General features: G+C 41.2%; 3 protein-coding genes across 4 annotated transcripts; 1 reads left to right on the top strand and 2 right to left on the bottom strand.

Annotated features, from left to right (window-relative positions):
• The first annotated feature begins 1,020 nt into the window (after nucleotides 1-1,020).
• Nucleotides 1,021-8,544, top strand: man2c1 (mannosidase, alpha, class 2C, member 1). The gene is made up of 26 exons (XM_085779076.1): nucleotides 1,021-1,175; nucleotides 1,755-1,880; nucleotides 1,969-2,092; nucleotides 2,180-2,250; nucleotides 2,334-2,511; nucleotides 2,605-2,794; nucleotides 3,136-3,242; nucleotides 3,336-3,446; nucleotides 3,527-3,619; nucleotides 3,730-3,846; nucleotides 3,933-4,028; nucleotides 4,128-4,273; nucleotides 4,614-4,737; nucleotides 5,198-5,319; nucleotides 5,408-5,493; nucleotides 5,588-5,734; nucleotides 5,823-5,902; nucleotides 6,017-6,111; nucleotides 6,196-6,300; nucleotides 6,395-6,551; nucleotides 6,649-6,792; nucleotides 7,518-7,627; nucleotides 7,725-7,804; nucleotides 7,904-8,046; nucleotides 8,137-8,240; nucleotides 8,349-8,544. Exons 1-26 carry the CDS (start codon nucleotides 1,075-1,077, stop codon nucleotides 8,452-8,454), a joined length of 3,063 nt encoding a protein of 1,020 aa, XP_085635202.1. The 5' UTR covers nucleotides 1,021-1,074; the 3' UTR covers nucleotides 8,455-8,544.
• A 122-nt stretch (nucleotides 8,545-8,666) lies between these two features.
• Nucleotides 8,667-12,580, bottom strand: neil1 (nei-like DNA glycosylase 1). 2 transcript variants are annotated; one of them, XM_085779079.1, is made up of 10 exons: nucleotides 12,394-12,580; nucleotides 10,665-11,134; nucleotides 10,466-10,585; nucleotides 9,924-10,032; nucleotides 9,741-9,834; nucleotides 9,476-9,597; nucleotides 9,371-9,398; nucleotides 9,209-9,279; nucleotides 8,906-9,119; nucleotides 8,667-8,813 (listed from the first exon to the last, which is right to left on the bottom strand). In XM_085779079.1, the coding sequence occupies exons 2-10, from the start codon at nucleotides 11,117-11,119 to the stop codon at nucleotides 8,770-8,772; spliced, it is 1,257 nt and encodes a 418-aa protein (XP_085635205.1). In that variant the 5' UTR covers nucleotides 11,120-11,134; nucleotides 12,394-12,580; the 3' UTR covers nucleotides 8,667-8,769. The 2 variants fall into 2 exon arrangements, with proteins under 2 accessions (XP_085635205.1, XP_085635204.1); XM_085779078.1 differs by having other exon boundaries at nucleotides 9,741-9,837; nucleotides 12,394-12,526.
• A 275-nt stretch (nucleotides 12,581-12,855) lies between these two features.
• Nucleotides 12,856-15,948, bottom strand: commd4 (COMM domain containing 4). Its single transcript, XM_085779075.1, has 8 exons — nucleotides 15,871-15,948; nucleotides 15,517-15,588; nucleotides 15,340-15,405; nucleotides 15,214-15,253; nucleotides 14,337-14,456; nucleotides 13,602-13,682; nucleotides 13,315-13,491; nucleotides 12,856-13,232 (listed from the first exon to the last, which is right to left on the bottom strand). Exons 1-8 carry the CDS (start codon nucleotides 15,871-15,873, stop codon nucleotides 13,192-13,194), a joined length of 600 nt encoding a protein of 199 aa, XP_085635201.1. The 5' UTR covers nucleotides 15,874-15,948; the 3' UTR covers nucleotides 12,856-13,191.
• Nucleotides 15,949-17,538: the final 1,590 nt, after the last annotated feature.

Below are 17,538 nucleotides of genomic sequence, written 5' to 3'. Positions count from 1 at the left end.
AATAAAAGGCCACTCAGCTCCGTACAAACACAGAAACACACAGCTCTTGCCCTGTGAATAATTCTCAGAGAGAGAAAAAAAAGCCCTTTGTATTTTCAGAGTGTATGTGGGCTGACCCCTGACTCCTGTCCCCCATCCGATCACGAGTCTGACCTCCCAGCACTCCTCAGTGGGACTGTAGCCTGTAAAGTTAACCACAGAGCTCCCGGATAGTTATTCTACATCATTGTGTCATCCTCACAGAGTTTCACTTTATCAACTTGCCTGTATTTATCATATCCATCCATGTCTCTTGGATCATTCTAGATGTTCCTGAGTGTTCACTATTTGCATGTTGATGGCACTTTTACCGTAAGCCCAAACATTAGATAGGCTACTTTGAAACAGTAGCCTACTTCTGCTATAAATGAGGAAATTACTGAATTGTAAAGAAAAACAATAAAATATTATTGTGTTGTGTCAATCTGCCACGACAAAATGTTATAGTGCTTCAGTAGGCTACAAGGCTTTTTTGCCTGCTTGTTGCTACTTGTGGCCTCATGTGCGTTAAAATATTTTTTTTTTCAATTTTATTTGTGCCATAGTGTTTTTACTTTGTATAGTTAAATATTAATAAATGAGTAACTGTTATCATAATAATAAATAAATAAATAAATATTTATGTTTTTAAATAAAATGTCTTTTGCATTGCATTTTTAATTGTCAATTAATTGTAATGCTGAATAACTAAACTCAGACTTTTAGCAGTGAGACATATGACCTATTTTGATTTTAACTATGTGTTCCCAACCCCACACACACGGACAATTCTCTCTAAAATATCCACTAGTGACAGTTCCACATTTCACCTGCTCTCTGTGAACTCTTCATGAATGAAAATCTGATGCAAGGTGTTCACTGCTGCCAGTCGTCTGACGCTGCTGCCACCTTGCGGCTGGTTACTTTAAGTGCAATCACAAAACATTTCACTTCCGGGTCTCGTCTGGAGACTTGTGCTGACTGTTTGCAGTCATTTGTTTTGAGTGTCCGCTCTTCTGCAGAGCCGCAGCAGGTGTTTGTGTGTTAGTTGTGGGGATGTATCACCAGCCTGTGCTGAAGAACAGGCGCACTCTGCTCGAGCGGGCAGAGAAATTTATCTCTGATATTTACTTCACAGACTGTAATCTGAGAGGACGGTAGGTCTTCAATCCACACAGTTGAATTTACTGTAGCCACATTGACCTGAACGATGATCATGCACAATGGACAGGACATTATCCTGTGTTGTTTCTTGTAAAGGATTGTTTGGTAGCCTACTACATTTATCCAGCATGTAAATCACAGTTTCACATGGTTCTGCTCTCAGTGTTTTTCTCCAGCTGGCCACTAGGCTGCCACATAGTAAAGAAGGGAAATAAAAGAAAGAAAGAAACTACAGGGAGTAATTTAAAGTATTACAAAGTTAAAAAATATGGATCTTTCTACTGTAAATGACAATTTTCCTATAGCCTAATGTCCAGGCTTTATAGCTAAAAAAAAAAAAAAAAACATGATCTCTGCACATGCTCTGTATGTCCTATATGGCCTAATTGCAAATTGTGCATTGATCAGATCTCATCTATTAGGCTTGAATGGATTTTGTCTTTAACTTGTTGCTCATCTTAATTGAAGGTCTAATATTATAGGTTAGGGAAAGCTTTCAAATGAAATACAGATTGTTGTTTGTGAATGTATTTGAGATGTAAGTTTGCCTCATGGATGATTATTCCCTGCAGACTTTATGGAGACTCTTGCCCACTTGAATCCATTACCTCCCACTTGTCCTCTAAACGGATCACATTCACAGAAGCTTCCCAGCAGAACTTTGCCCCTTATAAAGTCGGCGACACCTTTGGACCAACGTAAGCGACACTGGCAGATTTTATCACTGTTGTATATTTTTTATTCCCTTAAATCTTGGCACTAAACCAAGCTTGATGCCTTTTCAAGGTGGTGGACTTGTTGGTTTAAGGTGACCCTGAAAATCCCTGAGTCCTGGAGAGGAAAAGAGGTTCATCTTCTGTGGGAAAGTGATGGGGAAGCAATGGTATGGAGAGATGGACAGCCAGTTCAGGTAACGGAGCAGCAGTTGAACTCACATCAGACTAAATTCTGTGTGTACATTTCATTGTCATGTGTAACATGCTGTTTGGATTTGCAGGGCCTGACCAAAGAGGGTGAAAAGACGAGTTACATCCTGTCTGACTGTCTGAAAGATGAGGAGCCACACATGTCAGTTACTGCAAACATGAACTTTGAGCTTTGCTTAATGAACATTTAAACAAGTCTAACCTTGTGTTTTTCTCATTCGTTAGTGTCACCCTTTATGTGGAGATGGCCTGTAATGGGCTGTTTGGAGCTGGTCAAGGGTCCATGATTGCAGCTCCAGATCCAAACAGAAAGTTTTCTGTACAGAGAGCTGAGCTGGTGGTCTTTAACCGTGCTGTGAGGGAGCTGTTGACTGATTTTGAACTGCTTGTTGACATTGTGAAGGTATTTTCACACAGAACAATGCAGAATGTCTAAACTAGGAATTTCAGTGAAGCAAAACTAATGTACTTTCGATTCCTTCATTTTTCCAAACAGGAACTAGGGGAGGGGGAGCAGCGAGGTTACCAGGCACTCTTTATAGTAAATGAGATGGTCAACCTCTGTGACCCCGCTGATCACAGCTCTTTCTCCAAGTCACGCAATCTGGCACAAAAGTTCTTCAGACAGCGGAACGGAGAAAGCCAGCACACTGTCCATGCAATGGGTCACTGCCACATAGACTCAGGTCTTAGTTTTTGTTTTGTTTTTTACTGTGATTATGTGGAGCTATAAAACTGTTTTGGTACTCACATTATGTATCACATGATATTATGGTTAGTTGGATTTGTTTGTCTTAATTCCTAGATTAGGTATTTCATGATTTCAATCATAATTTGTGAATTGTATGGCTGCTTTTAGAACTTGTTGAATTAAAAGAAAGAAAGACATGTTTCAAATAAGTTTTAAAACATTAATTGAAAACCATGTGTGTTATTTTGGGGAATAACAGATGAAAATGCACCTAAAATCTTGCAATATTTAAAAAGTGTTTCAAATTAGTTCATTTTTATGACTTCTTATCCATAGCTTGGCTGTGGCCTTATGAAGAAACCATTCGCAAATGTGGCCGAAGTTGGGTGACGGTGATTCAACTAATGGAAAAGAACCCAGAGTTTGTGTTTACTTGCTCTCAGGTAACTCTACACTGTTATAGTTTTATAAGAGACATGAAGGTTCTTCCAAACTGAGCTGTCCTTTTCAACTCAGACTTGTTTTTTCTTGTTCAGGCCCAACAGTTCCAGTGGGTAAAGAGCTGGTACCCAGGACTCTACTCCCAGATCCAGGATTATGTGAAGAAAGGCCGGTTCATTCCAGTGGGAGGAACATGGGTAGAAATGGTAAACCTGAGCTCAGAAATAAATAGATAGCATATTATTTGGTTTGCTGTTACTAAGCCCCTTTTATGACATGTTATTAGGATGGCAATCTGCCCTCAGGTGAGTCCATGGTCAGACAGTTTCTGGAGGGCCAACGTTTCTTTGACCAAGAGTTTGGGATGCAGTGCAAAGAGGTGGGAATTCATAAAACATGTCTACATAACCTAACCTCACCTCTGTATAAAATCTATGCCATACTTGTTTCCATGGGGCACGTAAAGGATCTTTTCTCTTTACTCTTTAGTTCTGGCTTCCAGATACATTCGGCTATTCCGCCCAGCTTCCTCAAATCATGCAGGGTTGTGGCATTTCCAACTTTTTGACGCAGAAGCTGAGCTGGAATTTGGTCAACACCTTTCCAGTAAGTCAGTGGCCCACACTAACTTAATTGAGAAAATTGTATGTGTATGAAATGTTTTGATTTTCACTTCTGATTTCTATTTCCAGCACAACACGTTTTTCTGGGAGGGTCTAGACGGCTCCAAAGTTTTAACACACTTCCCTCCAGGAAATTCCTATGAAATGAAAGGCAAGATAGAAGACGTAAGTTTGGTTTCCTCTATACACACTTAAGTCTGTGATGAGAATACTTCTAATCCTCACAAACCATCCCTCTGTCTGGGTTTCTTTTTCTTCACACAGCTTGTGAGAACAGTAAAGAATAACAAAGACAAAGGCAGAGTCAACCACAGTGCATTGTTGTTTGGGTTTGGTGATGGAGGGGGTGGACCCACCCAGCTGATGCTAGACAGACTGCACCGGCTTCAGGACACAGATGGACTTCCCAAGTAGGTCCCAGACGCTTCTAGCCACAGTGACCAAGCCCAAACACAACAGGAAACAACTACGTGAAATAACGGATACAAACAAATAAATTAGTCAGTGGTCTTATATTGTTTTCCCTGTGGGATGCTCGTGAATCAAAGGGTGTGTCAACACGTAGGCAAGAGACCACCCCAAAAGCAATGAATACTAAAGGATATGAGTGATGCCTGATGATGTCATTAATCGTGTGTTTTTACTATACTAGGTTATACAGTCATGTTTTAGTCAGAGTGAATTACATACTCCTAACCCTAACCAGAGATGACATTGTACACTTCCCTCCCTTCCTTGTGTGTTTGTCAGAGTCCAGACATCCAGCCCTGACCAGCTTTTCTCACAGCTTCGGACTGACTCAGCTCTGCTGTGTACCTGGACCGGAGAGCTCTTCCTAGAGCTGCACAATGGCACCTATACCACACAGGCACAGGTAGAATAGAAATCTGTACAATAGAATAGTTTTTTTCGAAACAAAACTAATAGGGTCTCATAAAGCACACAAATTGGATAGAATAGACAAAAGAAAAAGAACAGTGTATTATAACGCTTCAAAGATCCAGAGATGCATATTTTTTAAGTAAAATAATATTACCGTATATTCAATATTACTGTAAATAAGTTTATTAGTCTCTTATCTAAAACACATCTCCACACACACAACAAAGTGGACATGAAATTTAGGCAAAGAAAATGTCATATTTAATACAGGGTCATGCAGGAAGTAGGAACTGTGTGTAGGCAGTGTTAAGAAAAATTAAATGGTTAAATGCACTGAACTAGTTATAAAGTTGAATAAGTTGACAATTGAAATAAAATACAAAACAATATAAAGATGTTTGTGCTATATATAAAGAGGAAAGCCATTTTTATACTTCCTTTGCTGTCTGTAGATCAAACGAGGGAACCGTCAATGCGAGAGCCTCATTCATGACATAGAGGTGGCCAGCAGCTTGGCCCTTTGTCGGGACAGCACGTTCAAGTATCCGGTGGAAAAACTGAAGGAGCTATGGAGGTCAGGACGTACTGACCAAGGTTTCAAAAATCTGGTCTTTGATGTCATTGTAAAAATAGCTCCATTGATGTTTTTCCACTATACCCAGGTTGCTGCTTCTGAACCAGTTCCATGATGTGATCCCCGGCAGCTGTATAGAGATGGTTGTGGAGGATGCACTCAGGTATTATGAAGGTACAGTTTTCACTACAGCAGCCAACCAGAGCCATGTTAATATTTTGTATATCATTTTCCAAAATTAAAACTGTATCATCACAATGTGTTTTAGATATCCGTAGTGATGGTGCTGCACTGCTGCGTGAGGCATGTGGAGCGCTGGGGTCCAAAGGAAACGGTGCCGGAGTGTTCAACTCTCTGCCATGGGAGCGCCATGAAGTCATCCAGATTCAAGATGGTGCTGGTAAACCTGATCTCGGTATGTAGGAGTCTTACAGCAATAATGCTGTTGTCCTATAAAATGACAACTTTACATCTGATCTTATGTGGTGTCTGTGTTACTGCAGCTCTGGTGAAAGTTCCCAGTGTCGGTGTATCTCCTGTCAAAGACACACAGCCGGCGATTCCGGTCTCTGTCACTGTTCAGGTGCGTGCTACACCAGCAGCATTTTTTATTATCACATATATATAATAGCAGTTAATTTATCCACTGTTTATTGTAGAGTAATTTGGATAACTGTGGTGCTATGTAACATTACAGTCCGACGGCACAGTCCTCATGGAGAATGGGATTTTACGGACTGTTGTTAACAAAGATGGCACCTTGGCTTCACTGTATATGATAAATACAAACAGGTACTGTAAAACCACACGTGAAACATCTGTATCTGCTACATCATAAACGTTAATAAAACCTGTCTCACTCTGTATTGATTTTAGAGAGGCTATTGCGGACAGCGGTCATGGGAACCAGTTTGTCATGTTTGATGATGTTCCCCTGTACTGGGATGCTTGGGATGTAATGGACTACCATCTTCAGACAAGGTTTGAGTCATTACCCTTATATCAGTCTTCTGTCTCCGGGAAATACATTAGAGTATGTGCTGTTATTCTAAATATTTAAACTGTGATGTTACAGGAAGCCGGTGCTGGAGGTGGTGCAGCCTGTCCACGTGGTGTCCTCTGGTGGGCTACGTGGGAGCGTCAGCCTCACCCTCAGGATCAGCGATAAAAGCACCATCACACAAGAGATTGTCATGGACGCAATGTGTCCATACATCAAATTCAACACAGAGGTACCTTAACAATAACAGTGACACCTGGAGAAACCATAAGACAAATTCTTCTGTACCTAAGATACTGTATATCCAGTGTTGCATTTTCCACTTTCAGGTGAAGTGGGCGGAGATGCACAAATTTCTCAAGGTGGAATTCCCGGTGCAAGTGCACAACCCCAACGCCACGTACGAGATCCAGTTTGGCCATCTGCAGAGACCCACACACAGGAACACTTCATGGGACTGGGCCAGGTTTGAGGTAGGCAATATAGACTGATCCCCATAGGTACTGTGACAGCAGCACCAATAGAGAGCCTAAGTGGAAGCAGGAAGTAACGTCGCCATGGGACTTCAACCATGGATGTATTATATTATGACCTCAACTCTCAATCTCAAACTCTCAATGTAAGTGAATGGGAGTCAAAGTTTTATTTCGTGATCCGATTGAATTGTGCCATGAGAAAAAATATGCCGTCTACCTGTTTAAAACATCACGTTTAATGCCAAAAAATCAGCAGTTTATCGTAAAACAGCAATGGAAGAATGTATTTTGTGTGAAGACCGCTCTACGGACTACAGATCTGGTGTCCCGCAAAAAATACGTCACCAACTGACACGGGAAAGGGCGGCATTTGGTGTGTTCACATCACCTACGCGACTTGTAGTCTTTCTGGTTACGGATTCTTTGGAATTTTATTTTACAATAGTTTTACACTAGTTTTACAACAAACTGCTGATTTCTCGGCATGAAACGTGATGTTTTAAACCGGTAGAGTAAAACTTTGACTCCCATTCACTTACATGGAGACTTTTTCCGAGTTGAGGTCCCATTGTGACCGTTACTTCCTGCTTCCACTTAGGCTCTCTATTGGCTTGTTTTGGCCTTGTACACTACAATGCTGTAGAACAACAGATGTCTGTGATGCCATTGCAATGAAGGCAATACTGTTAAAATACTTTTACTCTTTCCTGTTTCTGTCTTAGGTTTGGGGTCACAAGTGGGCAGACTTGTCGGAGCACAACTTCGGAGTTGCACTGCTGAATGACTGTAAATACGGTTATTCAGTCCACAGGAACACAATGACCCTGTCGCTGTGAGGATTTCCACTGTTAATATACAATTCAACACAAAGCATGATTGACTTAGATCGTGTTTGAATGATGCTTCTAATTGAATGCCTTATGTTGTAGACTGAGAGCTCCCAAGGCCCCAGATGCCAATGCTGACATGGGGACTCACCATTTCACCTATGCAATCATGCCGCACACAGGTTAGAATGGTTTTTCAGATGCACATTTGAAAATAAGGCATATCTAGTAGAATTTGAAAGTAAATTGTAAAACATGTGATAATACTGTGTTTTGTATAGGATCCTTCCAAGATGCCTCTGTAATCCAGTGTTCTTACAACCTCAACTTCCCTCTGAGGTTAATCCAGTGCACTGCCGACACTGTGCCCTGGAGTGCCTTTTCTGTAAGCGCTAAGGCCATCATCCTGGAAACCATTAAGCAGGTATCTTATGTGCACTTAAATGGATCTAGCTTGACCTAAACCAAAGTCCATTAAAAGTTAGTTACTGAAATTGCACTGTTATGTGTCAAGGCTGAGGACCAGAAGGGTGCACTGGTAGTCCGTCTTTATGAGTCACATGGGAGCAGCGTAACTGGAACTCTCTGCACCACCCTTCCTGTGAAAGAGGCCTGGTAGTAAGTATATTTCCGTCTTTGGTGTTAATTGCTGTCTAGGATCTTTTTTATATCGTAATAAACAATAAACAACACCCCCACTACAACCCACCACTCTTTCTCTTTCAGTTGTGACCTCTTGGAGCGACACACCCAGCCAGCTTACATTACGTCAGAGGGAATTACTCTGAACTTCAGTCCCTTTCAAATTGTGTCACTTCTTCTCATCCTGTGATTACCAAGTCTCAAGGCGATCACATTTGGAATACAGAATAAGTGAGTGTGACTGAGAAAATAAAGAACTTGGTCCTGAAGGCAAAATTTGGCTGAACTATGAAATTAATCATTGGTCTGTTCAGTCTGCTGTGACTGTTCAGGACTGAATGCAGCACTTATTTGAGGGACCCACTGCTAAAATATTGAATTTGTAATCAAACACTTAGAGAATTTTTGTAAAAGAAATTGTGTTTTTATTAAAAACAGTTAATGGTATAAAAGCTTAAAAAACAGTTCCATACAGTGATGCCTCCTCCTTTTTTCCCCCACATCTTTATTGGGTCTGTCTGGTTAGTCTGCTGCTCCGCCTCCGTGTGTCTGCAACAAGGAGGAATGCTGATTAAAACTAGCCACAACTTTCCATTGTTTAAAAAAGCTTTATTCATTTTGAGATGGAATGAAGGGCTCACCTGCAGCTGACTCTGCACTGCTGCTCATCCTCCTACGTGCAGCTGACCGCTTCTCCCGCTGAGGTGTGTTTACCTCCCGGCTTTTTTCATTCAGTCTTCTCTTAGATCCGACTTCCTTCCATCGCGCATCCTTTTCCTTCTTTGGTGTTTTGGTCACAGCGTCCTGTTTGACTGCTCTTTTTTTCACTGTGCTTTTAGAGCAACTCTTGGCCACCTAATGAAATCAAACATTTGTTCAGAGGTACTCTTGTAGACCTTATTACTAGCTAAGCAAAGAAATAAAAAGTGTTTATCTGTTAATACCTTTTTCTTGTCTGTGTAATCATGGTCATCTTTTTTCTTTGGTCTCTTTTTTGCCTTGGGTGACTTTGAATCTGTGATGAGGGAAACAGATGACACCAGTTCAGTGTGACTGCTCTCAGAAATATTTCCGCTGTTTTATTAATTAAATTAATTATTACACACCTTTAGGTGCCATGGGCCCTGGCTCCCCCTGGAGTTAGAACAGAATGTGTTAGTATATAAAATTATGTGGCAGATATTAAAATTTAGACTTTTCTTTTAACTCACTTTGAACCACATCGTTCTGCCATTGTGATCCCGGATGGATTTCATTCCATCTACGTAGTAACATTGCAGCCATGCCTGAAAGTCAGAGTAGTCTGCCTTTTCTGGGTCATAACCCTTTCCACCTACAATAAACCATATAGCATCAAAAACTCTTCACAGGAAAATGAAGCCATAAGGGTGATGCTTTTTTGTAAAGGAGAAAATCTCTGAGTCTGAGTTGACTTTCTGAGTGGGCCAGACAGTACACACAGTACACAGTACTCACCAAGGTTGACCACTTCCAGAGGAACAGTATGACACAGCCTGAGTAGATCTTCTGTCTGCACTTTCACCGCCTTCTTGTTGACCCTGACCGAGATCTTCTGGAAGGAGTACAGAGAGGCAGTGTTAGAGGATGCAGGGGTTGTGGTTGAGTGGTGATGTGAAAAATGTGGTTGTCCTCTTTCACCTTTGTGTCAACAATCTCATTTTTCACAGGCTTGCTACTTTCGAATGAGTCTTCTGACTCAAGGTCTTCCAGCACGGTCCTGGCGGGCACGAACGGCGGGATGTTTAACCTTAAAAAGAGAAGATACTTTACTGAAAAGGCCCCTTTGTAAGACAATACGGCTCCCTTGTTCTCAGTATCTGAATCAGTACACCTCCTTCCTCAAAACTGAAAGCTAAACAGAGATACTGCACTGTATAAGCCTTCTGTTACAGCTTTCTGTCCTGCATCACTGGTTTTATCTGACAAGGTAAATCAGCTGAAAACTAGTCACATGAATACAGTACACAACAGCAAAGCAAATACTACAATATTGATTAGGGGCAATGCAGTGATCCAATATTTTCCGCTGGATCAGAATCTAATTAAAATAGATTGGCAAGTCATATCTGATACCAACTCACTTAATAAGGTCAGTATCTGTGTATCCCTACAACACTACGGCGAGTTGTCAGTTGTATCATGAAATTTGAAGAGTTGTGAAGGTTGTGTGTGTTGATTACCTGAAAAGGATTTCAGCCCTTAGATAGTTCCCAATACCATTGAAGTACTTCTGATTGAGCAGAGCTTCACATATGGGCCTATCAAAGGCCCGGTCAGACAGGTGCGACATAATGTTCTCTCTGCCAAACGATCAACCATCAGTGACAGTGATATTTTCATTGAGCAAGGGCGACAGATGACACTCTTAACATGGCTAACCTGAAGCTTGTGTACTCAAACATGATGCAGGGCCCTCTGTCAGGCTGCCAAGTCCCATTGGGCTGCCAGCTGCCGAACCTGCGTGTATCCACGAAGCTGAGCACTCTGCAGGGCGTCTCTTTGGAATAAAAACGTAAATGGGCGTGTTTGGGTAACTCATCCTCTGTGGTGAGGCGGAAATAACCAGACATCCCAAAGCGAAAGACAATGTCCATGGGCTTGTCTGCTTGCCCTGCCTTCACACTCTGTTTGGGGGCATCACTCTTGATGGGCGTCAGTGTGAGCTTCACTTCCTTCCCTCTGGAAGCAGCTGTGATACGATAGGACTCAGAGGTGAAGGACACATCAGGACTCTTGCTGACTTCAGATTTTCTGACCGGCCCAGTAAAAACAACTCCATTGCACATTTTATTAACATAAAGGCTTGCTAGGTGGAGCTCTGGTCCCTCGGGCATTTTGATGAAGGTGTGCTACAAACACAGAGAATAAAGTGAGCAAACATTATGTGTCAGTGAGGACATGTCATCTGTATTTAGTGAGATAGAGAGATTTTACATTAAATGATTGAAAATGTACATAGTGTCTGTTGAAGAAGCTAATTAATCATCTGAACACGCAATGTGTTTCCAATTAAATACTTTTATACATGTAAAATAATACAAATGCAAAAATCAACATTTCTCCCCAAAAACTTTATTTGATGGACTGCTTTGAAACAACATTTAGACTTTAGACTAAATTTGTTTCCATAAAGCTTTGATGTGTGTTTGGGGTCATGCTGCAATATGAATCCTTCTCCCAAAAGATGGAAACTAGACGGTAAAGCATTCCTCTGCAGAATGAATCAGTTGTTCTCCTTGGTCAGGATGTGGTCAATTTTATACAGGTGCACTGCCCAACTCAAGAATAAGTAAAACACCCTCAGACATAAATACTCCTACCACTACACTGCTGCTCTGATGCTGAGGTATCATGCTCTCTCCTGCAAGTCTCCACACCCTTGTCAGGCTGCTCTAAATCTCAAACATGGATTCCTCAGTACACAGAGCTTTTGAATATGACCACCCAAGCGTTTGGCCTGGAGTGGTCAACTACAGGACAAGCTTCTTTTGAGGGATTGTTAGTGTTGTATTTCTCATTGAGAAATAAGCTTGTGTGTTGACCTTCTAATGGTGTGGCCACTCAGGGTCTCCTCGATCCTGGCTTTGATTCAGTTTCTATAAATCACTGTAGTTCCATAAACAGCCCCCATAAAACTCAGTGATGATTTCAAGATGAGAAAGCCTAGCTTGCTTAAAATATCAACTTGATTTCTGAGACCTTCCCTTTGTTTCCAGACGCCCATCCCACTGCAACAATGCTTCTTAATCTTACTGCTACATTATTTATTATAACAGGTGAAAACTCGCTGTGAATCAAATTAAATAGTGGACAAATTAATTGCAGTACTGTTATGCTGTGTAACTCTTGGCTACATGTTTTTAAATGTTTCCTCTTCTCTGTTTATCGTGTCCAGTTTTATGTGAAAATGTAGATGTTGTCTCAGACTATTGGAGCCCACTTTACAGACTTAATGGACACCAGGCTTACCCTGAGTGCATTAACCATTTAAACCAGTCTGAAAAACTGTTTCTATGCAGCTCCAGCCATAACACCGGTAGCACCACACACAGCTGTGAAAACTCGCGTGCTCACTGACGTGCAAAAGCACCGGATTTAAATGACTTACCCAAACCAGGAAGAGACTTCGTTGTTGATAAACTTGCAAATGTATCACACCGAATGTGCAAGTTTCTAACGTACAGTGGTTGTCCTGTTCCTCCACCCCACACAACGCTGCAGCGAGGAGCAAAACGCTTGTATATAACCAACCACGAGGGTTTCACAACATTGTTACCAAACAACTTGTGTAACATCACCGTTCATTCAGTTGAAGATATCGCGAGATCACCGTGCCTCTCGCGCTGAATGTTTTAGCTCTACCAAAGACGGTTTATATCTTTGGCCCTACAGTCTATGGTTTTAGCAACTTACTATCCGTCTTTGGTTTTAGTTCTCATCTCAAGTATTGCATTGAAAAAAGGTTTCTTGTAAACTCACTTGGGAAACATAGCATTGAAAACAATGATGTAGGGAGATGTAGGTGTTGACGGACCCGGGGAAGGAAATATTTCATTATTTTACACATTTATTTATTTTATTTACATATCTGTGTATCACACAAGTTAGCAACATAATTGAAATCAAGAATTTGTTAATTAACACTCAATATTTTTCAAAAATGGTTCATTCAGTCTATTTGCCTCAGTGAAAAATCCCCCTTCTGTCAGCATTCCCACCAACTATTACTGGCAGATAATACAACTTATACACCTCAGTCTGACTGGGAGTGAGCCTTCCACTGAACATTTAAGATCACAACATTCATGTAAACAGGTTAGGCTGTACAAGATGTAAGTATGGCACTTTTTGGTGGTCGATGAGCACCAGATGTGTCCAGCTCTTGATCCAACATAGAGGTCAAAGTTCATTGTAGCGCATTCATCATTGTCTGGGCTTGTTTGAGCTCTGTCGGAACAAACAAGACACAGAATTACCACAAAATAAAAATAAGTCAGTTGAAAAGGAGAAACAGGAATGTGAAACTGACCTGCGAGCAGAACTCTGAACTTATCGGCGGAAACAGAGACGACAGTCGTCTCCGTGGTGGCTGACTCCGCTCCTTGTGATTGGAATTTAAGCTGAATCACAGGTTCATTCACCTCTCGCAGCTCGCTGGAGCTCAATGTGTAGTCCAGCCGCCACGACACAGCCTCAAATTTCCCTACTGAAATTCATTATACAACAGAATGAGATACTCAGATAAACAAACACCAACACTCATTGGTAGTTTTGTCTTCCTCTTTGAAGAGGGCAAGACAGACAGAAATGACTTACATCTCAGGCTCGTCTGCCTGAGTTTGTCTTGCAGCGCAGAGTGCTTGTCTTCATATGATTTGCAGAGTCCTGTTGTGTGCTCTAAAAGGCAGTGAGTGCACACTTAATGGACAAATCAAGATTAATTCAAGCATAATCATTTAACTGTGTTTTACGGCCATGTCAAGGATCAATAAAAAAGAATTAACATCCATCAAATGAAGGAGATATGGGCTCAGAGAATCAGTTAGAGAGAGAACACAATCTCACGCTGGCCGAGCTTTATACTATTAATAAACCAAAGTCACAATGCATCGCACCACCCACAACACTAAAATGCATTGCTGTTGTAGTAAATTGTTATCTTCAAGTACCAGCTTCACTACAATTATAGAGTGCATATAGAAATTCTAACAATAACACAATAGGTTGTGATTTGTGATCTGTCTGTTTCGGAATTGAGACAATAATCATTGTCCTTCAAACAGAGGTCTTTTTTTGTATTTCTCCTTCTGGTACTCAGACTGGGCACAGTTTCAGATTTCAAATGCTGAAAATGTTTGAATTCAAGAGCCTTTGGTTGTCGTGGTCTCCTGAATAAGTTCTGTTTAACAGAGGCGTTGCTCTAAAATGTGTCTGTACTCTTGGCAAAACAAATGAATGCGAAAGGAGGCTTGCACATCTGTGACCACATATTATGCCATATACGGTAATCAACATTTTTATACAAAACATGGAGGATCCCAGCAGACTAACCTTTTGGCAGGCCGAGCTGCTGCAGCTCACTGGACAGTGATTCACTGTCAACATCATGCTTTGCTGCACTTGAGAAAATGAAGCTGAGCACTGCCACACTGGCTTTGATATCTCCACTCTCTGCAAAATGGAATGATGTCATAAATGCACGTTTTATTAAAAAAAGAAAAAAAAACTATGGTAATACCATGCAATTTGTATTAGTGTTATGTAGATTTGCATGTGAAATAAATGAGTCAGATTTAAAAGAAGTACAAATATTAGTACTATGTATTTACTTGAGTTACGTACTTTCAAACAGGTACTTGAGTGTATTGAGTGTTGTGTCATTTAGCACATGTTTTTCACTTAACATACAAAAACATAGGATCACCTTAGAACACATGCTGCCTTGTTATAGATAAAACATCCCTTACAGTATAAAAATCAGCCTCCCCTTTTAAAATCTTGCATATGTGTAGTAATCCTACATAATATGACATTAATAATGGGTGGGCTTGCTTTAGTTCATGTGGATTTAACATTGAAGTCCACAATTGTACGGATATGTGTGTACATTTACTGAAGTATTTAATGCAAAACTTGTACTTGTACTTTGTATTCGAGTAGATATAAATGTGGTATTGCTGCTACTTGAGTAAATTACAAGATAAGCTTTATTGACTGCAAGGGGAAATATGTGAAAATGTATAGGAAGGTAACTAAAATTGTGATTATAGTATATGTACAAATGGAACAGAAACTCAAATAAACAAGCAGTTGAAGTTGGTATAGGGCTAATTGTTTCTGCAGACAGTAATAGTAGCACATCGAAATTCTGTGAGGGCATTTATAGCTAGATCTAAATACCTTTTCCTCCACTTGTAAAGAGACTTACCAAACTTTGCATCTGCGGTTAGTTTTGCAACCTTGTCATACTAAAAAAACAGAAATGGACAAGCGGTATTAATGAATGTGACTAAAAGTGTGTATTTATAAACTGAACTATAAATCAGTCTCTTACATCAATGCCTTCCCCAAGCAAATCCTTCAGCACTTGAGCGCACAGGAGTTTCATCTTGACACTTGACTGTCAGAAATCGTAAGGCAAAAGACACACATATCATTACAAACACAACCATAAACTAACAGTGAAAATGTCTAGTATTGCTGTGTGTTTAAGACATTTGCAACTACTCACAATTTTCGCCAATGTGCTAATTTCGGCGAGCACCCAATCTGGGCAATCCAGATCTCCACAGAAACGGAACCGCTATAATAGACAACACATAGTGTAAGTGTAGTTTAATGCACTGTAACAACACTCCGCAGCACATTGATTAGTACATTACCCATCCATCACTGAGTGCTACCGCTACCAGCTCAGCTAGCCATACAGCTAGCCACACGGGAAAGAAGGACTTAAAATTGATAACATGGAGTTAAATAATCATACATAGCACTGACAAAGCGTGTCACTGTAACGTCCTCTGAGTAAACGGACTTTTAAATAATCAAACGAGTGTTAAATAATAAGTAGTTTTTAAGTGTTTACCATGTCTGTCGGTCAGCTGAGGAGCTGCAAACTGAACAGGAAGTGACGTCTACTTCCTCTCATCTGATTGGTCATGACGGCGGGAAGGGCGGGGCTCTTCTCCTCAGCTGTCAGCTACAGCCACACTACCACGTCTCGTCTTCATGTAAAAACGGCGTTAAAAATCTCCGACCAGACGAGCGTTTTCGGTCCATACAAAAAGCGGTATTCGTCCAGACAGTCACACCTGAAAAATACACAGCAGACACCGTAACATGTAGGTAAGCTACAGTAAAATGGGCATGCGCGAGCCGGTGTAAACAGGAAGTAGATTGTCTCCAAGTTAATGGTCTGCAGACGATTAGTTGCAAAACTAACTACGAACAACGAACAGAAAAGACAGTTTACAGTTTTGAAATGCACCATATAACCGGACAGCAGCTGCTAGCAAGGTCAGTAAGTTAGTCGACCCAGTCAGGGTAACAATGTCATCTTTCCAAAGGTATTTTCCCTGCGCGCTTCCAAACATCCCCGTTTCCAAACTACAACAGGATCACCTGCGTTTCCGATCCATTGTCTGGGCTCTAAAATGAGAAGTAGTGTGGAAGTAATGAGGATGAGAGTCCAGAATAGCAACAGAGATGTGTGTGTGTCACAGTTGTGTGGATCATGTGACCCCATGCACAAATATGGTCCTGATGTTGGATAGCATCATAACTCAGGTCTCTACAAAATCCTCAGTTTCGACAGTTCAAACAAAACATGTAGCCTATGTTAAATTGGATTTAGGTTAATGTAGTTTGGTAACAGGGTGAATGTGGGATAGTAATCTTTTTTACATCTGTGAAAATGGGTAGGCTACTAGGCAGCTAAATTCAAAACCAGTTCACCTTAATCTACAAATCACATCCTGCCTACTTTCCCAGGGGCAATCTATCTAGCTGAAGGTCTCCTTTGTTATTGTTCACTGCCTCAGCCAGAGGCTGTCTTTATCATATCTTCACAACCTTGGCAAATGCTATTGGGCACTGGCCCAGCTTGACTCTATCAGTCTTCACAGAGACAGACAGTAAACTTTGGGTTTTAGGTTTAGGCCTATGACATGTGGAAACTTCTTTTTACAGTCTATGGTGGAAACACTATACGATGCCACTGAACAACCCAAAATAAATTGTCTCAGGTAATCTTGTGCACTGTTGTTCAAGGCAGGTAGGTCACTCCAAGCATCTTGGAGAACTTCCCACGGTTCTTCTATGGATTTAGGTTGTCTCGTCTGTCAGACATTAAGGTCAGGGCTCTGTGGGGGTCATGCCATCTGTTGCAGAACTCTTTGTGCTTCAGTGGATGCTGTGGTTGTACATTTGATGTCATTTTTTGTGCTGATACCTGGATTTGGAACCAAACAAGTGCCTCCCTTATATCATATCTGCTTATTGACATATTGCCAGTTATAGGGGGTGTTGAAAAGCAAGAACTGTGCTGGTGTTTAATTGTCACCAAACGAAACAGTAGAACTTTCTTGTTACTTGATATACAGCAGAAAGACATTATGACAAGGATGCAGGCAGACAGCCAGGCAGGCAGACAGCCAGGCAGGCAGACAGGCAGGCAGGCAGACAGACAGGCAGACAGGCAGGCAGGCAGACAGGCAGGCAGGCAGACAGGCAGGCAGGCAGACAGGCAGGCAGG

This window comes from Trachurus japonicus, chromosome 6 (assembly GCF_045865225.1).
Source record: "Trachurus japonicus isolate A0001 chromosome 6, Traja_1.0".
NCBI lineage: Eukaryota > Metazoa > Chordata > Actinopteri > Carangiformes > Carangidae > Trachurus > Trachurus japonicus.
This window is presented reverse-complemented; position numbering and strand designations above follow the sequence as displayed.

Bases quoted from the DNA above. Each gene is read 5' to 3' on its own strand.
- neil1 (XM_085779078.1), bottom strand. From the start codon at position 11,119: ATGCCCGAGGGACCAGAGCTCCACCTAGCAAGCCTTTATGTTAATAAA. The intron at 9,280-9,370 runs GTGTGTAATAAT...CCCTCATCACAG, and splicing joins AGGGCCCATGGCACCTAAAG to ATTCAAAGTCACCCAAGGCA. The intron at 8,814-8,905 runs GTGAGCCCTTCA...TCCTTGTTGCAG, and splicing joins CAGTGCAGAGTCAGCTGCAG to ACACACGGAGGCGGAGCAGC.
- commd4 (XM_085779075.1), bottom strand. The intron at 14,457-15,213 runs GTAAGTCTCTTT...TCCATTTTGCAG, and splicing joins AACCGCAGATGCAAAGTTTG to AGAGTGGAGATATCAAAGCC. The intron at 13,492-13,601 runs GTAAGTCATTTC...AATGAATTTCAG, and splicing joins CAGGCAGACGAGCCTGAGAT to TAGGGAAATTTGAGGCTGTG.
- man2c1 (XM_085779076.1), top strand. From the start codon at position 1,075: ATGTATCACCAGCCTGTGCTGAAGAACAGGCGCACTCTGCTCGAGCGG. The intron at 6,112-6,195 runs GTACTGTAAAAC...TATTGATTTTAG, and splicing joins TATATGATAAATACAAACAG to AGAGGCTATTGCGGACAGCG. The intron at 8,047-8,136 runs GTATCTTATGTG...TTATGTGTCAAG, and splicing joins TCCTGGAAACCATTAAGCAG to GCTGAGGACCAGAAGGGTGC.